A 4,975-nucleotide genomic window follows, 5' to 3' on the forward strand; every position below is an offset into this window, starting at 1 on the left:
TCCTGAACATGATGACATCATTCAGAGGGTTTTCCTCCTGAACATGATGACATCATTCAGAGTTTTCCTCCTGAACATGATGACATCATTCAGAGTTTTCCTCCTGCACATGATATCATTCTGAGAGTTTTTCTTCTGAACATGATGACATCATTCAGAGGATTTTTCTTCTGAACATGATGACATAATTCTGAGAGTTTTTCTTCTGAACATGATGACATCATTCTGAGCATTTTCCTTCTGAACATGATGACATCATTCTGAGGATTTTCCTTCTGAACATGATGACATCATTCTGAAACACTGTACTGTACGTGACTGTTGCTTTATCTTGACATGAGAAGAATAAATAATTCATCTGTAATAAAATAACAGAAAAACTGATTCAAAGAAAACAAGAAAATGTTCTGGATGGACATTATTCATTAGCTCCATCTGAACCTAACAGAACCTAACTGATCAGGTCTGGATTGAGCGGCGGTTCTGGCAGCACAGCTCGGCTGCAAGTTCTGCAACATTTACCGACACTCAGAACTTAAGAGAACTCTCTGTTCTCCTGGGTTCAGGTGGTTCTGTGTGAAGCCGAGGGTCTCTTACCATAAGGACACGTCTGTTTCCTCTGCGTCTTGGGAAACCTTCTCAGGAAGTTCTCCAGGGTCGGCCCGTGTCGGCCCAGAGGATCATCAGGGAGCATGAACCTGCGTCGGGGCAGAAATCAGACCGAGACAGCTGCTGAAGGTCAGCAGCTCTGAGCCGAGGATCCGAAGCAGCTGCTGAGGAACTCACTTGTTGTTGACGAAGGAGTACATGAGCAGCCGCTCGTCGATGAAGCGCTTCCACTCGGGGTTCAGGCCCTGCAGGTCCCGGTACTGGTCGTTGGACACCACCACGCCGTCAGACTCCAGGGCGTGCTTCACGATGAAGCAGTCGTCGTTACACACGACCCGTCTTCCTGCGACGCGGCGGGACGGCGTGAACACCAGAACCTTCTTCCTCTCCAGCTCCCGCAGGATGTTTTGTTCTGTGCAGGAGAAACACTCGATCAGCTGCGCTGCCAACAACCACGGACGGGTCCAACAGAACTTTGGACCAGAACCGTTAAAATGTCTTCAGCTGAAAGGAGCTAAAAACCCACAGTTTAAGCTGCTTTAAACTTCGTAAACTTCAGCTGTTGTTCAGAGTTCAGACGGAATCATTAAAAATAAAGCGATCAGAACTAAAACTAAGACCAGCAACACAGTAGCTAAAATGTCAACAACAGCTGAAAGCTAAAATTAGCAAACACTAGTTAGGAGCTAAAATGAGCTGAACAGAAGCTAAAAAAATGACCAAAACGGTAGCTAAAAATAAGCAAACATGACAAATGTTTAGCAGCAATGTTTTATAAGAATTTAAAAAGATTTTAATGAATTTTATCAGAAAAATGATAATTTAAAAATAAAATGTAGTCCGAGTTGAAATGTCCTGAATGAGCTGAACATTTAAAGAGCTAAGCAGCTAAAACAGCTGAAAAAAGCTGAAGTGGCTAGAGCCAAAACCACACAGCGTTAACAACAAACAGGACCGGTGGTTCCAGCTCTGATGAGGTTCTGTGAGGAGCTGCAGCTCCAGCTGAAGGATCGTTCTGGACAACAAATAAAATCCTGAACTTCAGGAAACTTCCTGTCAGTCGGGAAGCTGCAGCAGCTTCTTCCTGTCAGTCAGGAAGCTGCAGCAGCTTCTTCCCGTCAGTCAGGAAGCTGCTGCAGCTTCTTCATTAAACTGATTTGACCCAATAAAAATCAACTGAGCAACACAAGGATTCATCGAACTGAGCCTTTGGCTCGTATTCATCCGGCAAACAAACCCACAGGAAACAACATTTAAGCAACAGCTGAAAAACCCCTCGGCTTTGTGTTTTTCCTCTGAGCTGCAGATACGACTCTGAGCTCAGAGGCTGGAAAAACAAAAACTGAACCAGTGAGGACTTCCCCTCTAAAACCCAGACCACGTCCTGCAGAAGCAACAATGAGCTGGAGGAACAATCCGAGTTAGTTCACACCATCCAGCCTCGTGTCTGATTCGCTCATGACCAGTTGATGAAAGATTTAGTAAAAAGTAACTCCACGACTTCAAAGATAACAAGATAGAACTTTGTCACCAAGGAGGACATTTTCCTTCGGCTCTCCAACCATAGAATAAAACATTTTGCATACCACAGGTAGATAATATTTGGTTTGGTTAAGAATGGTTATTGCACTTGTAATAAATGACGTCTTATAGATATTCTTTGTTGCCAGAGGGACACGAGAACGTCTTCCTGAGCTCAGAGGTTCAAACTGACGAACAAGAGGATGGATGCTAAAATATTCCGAGCCGTCTCCCTTGTTCTTTCTGCAAACAGTTGAGACTGAGAACAAAGTCCATGCTCAATAATCCAGGTTTACAATCCAACATTAAATGTTGGATTGTATACCTGGATTATTGAGCATGGACTTTGTTGTTTTCAACCAGTTTGACAAGACTGTCAACAAGGAAGAGGGTCGGCAATGGAGGAGGGGGCGTACCAAAGAGACCATCTTATCACAAGCAGAACTGGTTTGTTCCAATTTGGAGTAAGCAGTTGGGGGAAGAATCAGTTTTGTTGTGTGTTTCCTTGACTGATGAAGCCTTCTGGATTGAAAGCGAAATGTTTCAGCACAAAAAAATAAACTGTCAAGATGACCTGACTGAAAAATGTTGGAGTTGAGACTGAGCTTTTTGTGGTTTTCCCACTATTTTACCTGCCACTGAAACAATTCTTAAAAGTTTGTTTTTAGTCTACAGCTCAGACGACCACAGCAGGCAGGGAGGTGAAAAGTTAAAACACTCAACAGTCGCCTTGTACACAAGATCTACCGTTTGCTGACTAACCCCAAGACCATTAAGTTTTCTTAAGGTAGAGTCTTTGTGAGCATTTCTTTAACATATACAGGTCCTTCTCAAAAAATGAGCATATTGTGATAAAGGTCATTATTTTCCATAATGTAATGATAAAAATGAAACTTTCATATATTTCAGATTCATTGCACACCAACTGAAATATTTCAGGTCTTTAATTGTTTTAATACTGATGATTATGGCATACAGCTCATGAAAACCCAAAATGCCTGTCCCAAAAAATTAGCATATCATGAAAAGGTTCTCTAAACAACTATTAACCTAACCATCTGAATCAACGACGTAACTCTAAACACCTGCAAAAGATTCCTGAGGCTTTTAAAAACTCCCAGCCTTGTTCATTACTCAAAACCTCAATCATGGGTAAGACTGCTGACCTGACTGCTGTCCAGAAGGCCATCATTGACACCCTCAAGCAAGAGGGTAAGACACAGAAAGAAATTGCTGAACGAATAGGCTGTTCCCAGAGTGCTGTATCAAGGCACCTCAGTGGGAAGTCTGTGGGAAGGGAAAAGTGTGGCAGAAAACGCTGCACAACGAGAAGAGGTGACCGGACCCTGAGGAGGATTGTGGAGAAGGGCCGATTCCAGACCTTGGGGGACCTGCGGAAGCAGTGGACTGAGTCTGGAGTAGAAACATCCAGAGCCACCGTGCACAGGCGTGTGCAGGAAATGGGCTACAGGTGCCGCATTCCCCAGGTCAAGCCACTTTTGAACCAGAAACAGCGGCAGAAGCGCCTGACCTGGGCTACAGAGAAGCAGCACTGGACTGTTGCTCAGTGGTCCAAAGTACTTTTTTCAGATGAAAGCAATTTTTTCATGTCATTCGGAAATCAAGGTCCCAGAGTCTGGAGGAAGACTGGGGAGAAGGAAATGCCAAAATGCCAGAAGTCCAGTGTGAAGCACCCACAGTCAGTGATGGTCTGGGGTGCCATGTCAGCTGCTGGTGTTGGTCCACTGTGTTTTATCAAGGGCAGGGTCAATGCAGCAGCTATCAGGAGATTTTGGAGCACTTCATGCTTCCATCTGCTGAAAAGCTTTATGGAGATGAAGATTTCATTTTTCAGCACGACCTGGCACCTGCTCACAGTGCCAAAACCACTGGTAAATGGTTTACTGACCATGGTATTACTGTGCTCAATTGGCCTGCCAACTCTCCTGACCTGAACCCCATAGAGAACCTGTGGGATATTGTGAAGAGAAAGTTGAGAGAACAAGACCCAACACTCTGGATGAGCTTAAGGCCGCTATCGAAGCATCCTGGGCCTCCAGAACACCTCAGCAGTGCCACAGGCTGATTGCCTCCATGCCACGCCGCATTGAAGCAGTCATTCATGCAAAAGGATTCCCGACCAAGTATTGAGTGCATAACTGAACATGATTATTTGAAGGTTGGTGTTTTTTGTATTAAAAACACTTGTCTTTCATTGGTGGGATGAAATATGCTAATTTTTTGGGACAGGCATTTTGGGTTTTCATGAGCTGTATGCCATAATCATCAGTATTAAAACAATTAAAGACCTGAAATATTTCAGTTGGTGTGCAATGAATCTGAAATATATGAAAGTTTCATTTTTATCATTACATTATGGAAAATAATGACCTTTATCACAATATGCTCATTCTTTGAGAAGGACCTGTAGTGTGAGCCGACTGTCCAGGACTGAACTTGCGTACTGGTATTTAACATCTGCCACAGCTCCAACAAGTCGGCCATCGAGTGAAACTTCACTTTAAGGTCTAGTTTAGAATTAATTCCCTTGACTTGACATTAACATCTTAATATTAATGTCAAGACAACTTTATTTATAGAGCACATTTAAAACAGAACCTGTTATCAACGTCCTTAACAACAACAACAACAATGGGAATAAAATTTATGAAAAAAATACAATAACTAATAATAATAATAACTGAAGAATTATTAAAAGCATTAAAAACATGTGAACTCACAAAAAACACTAAATCAATTCACAAAGTGTGAAATGAGACAACCGATGTTTTTATCAGAGATTTGAAGTGAGGAAGGGAGGTGGTCTGCCTCATGTTGGGGGGGG

The 4,975-nt window shown here is 42.9% G+C and overlaps 1 protein-coding gene across 1 annotated transcript in view; it reads right to left on the reverse strand.

Annotated features, from left to right (window-relative positions):
* Positions 1 to 4,975, reverse strand: part of LOC119425637 (endoribonuclease ZC3H12A-like) — a 17,069-nt gene that overhangs the window by 1,891 nt on the left and 10,203 nt on the right. Inside the window, exons 3-4 of the mRNA XM_037693172.1 lie at positions 787 to 1,021; positions 598 to 698 (exon numbers count right to left, since the gene is read on the reverse strand). Coding sequence (XP_037549100.1) covers positions 598 to 698; positions 787 to 1,021 — 336 coding nt within the window. The remainder of the gene's footprint in view (positions 1 to 597; positions 699 to 786; positions 1,022 to 4,975) is intronic.

This window comes from Nematolebias whitei, chromosome 19, assembly GCF_014905685.2.
Source record: "Nematolebias whitei isolate Nwh7 chromosome 19, NemWhi1, whole genome shotgun sequence".
In the NCBI taxonomy this organism is placed as follows: domain Eukaryota; kingdom Metazoa; phylum Chordata; class Actinopteri; order Cyprinodontiformes; family Rivulidae; genus Nematolebias; species Nematolebias whitei.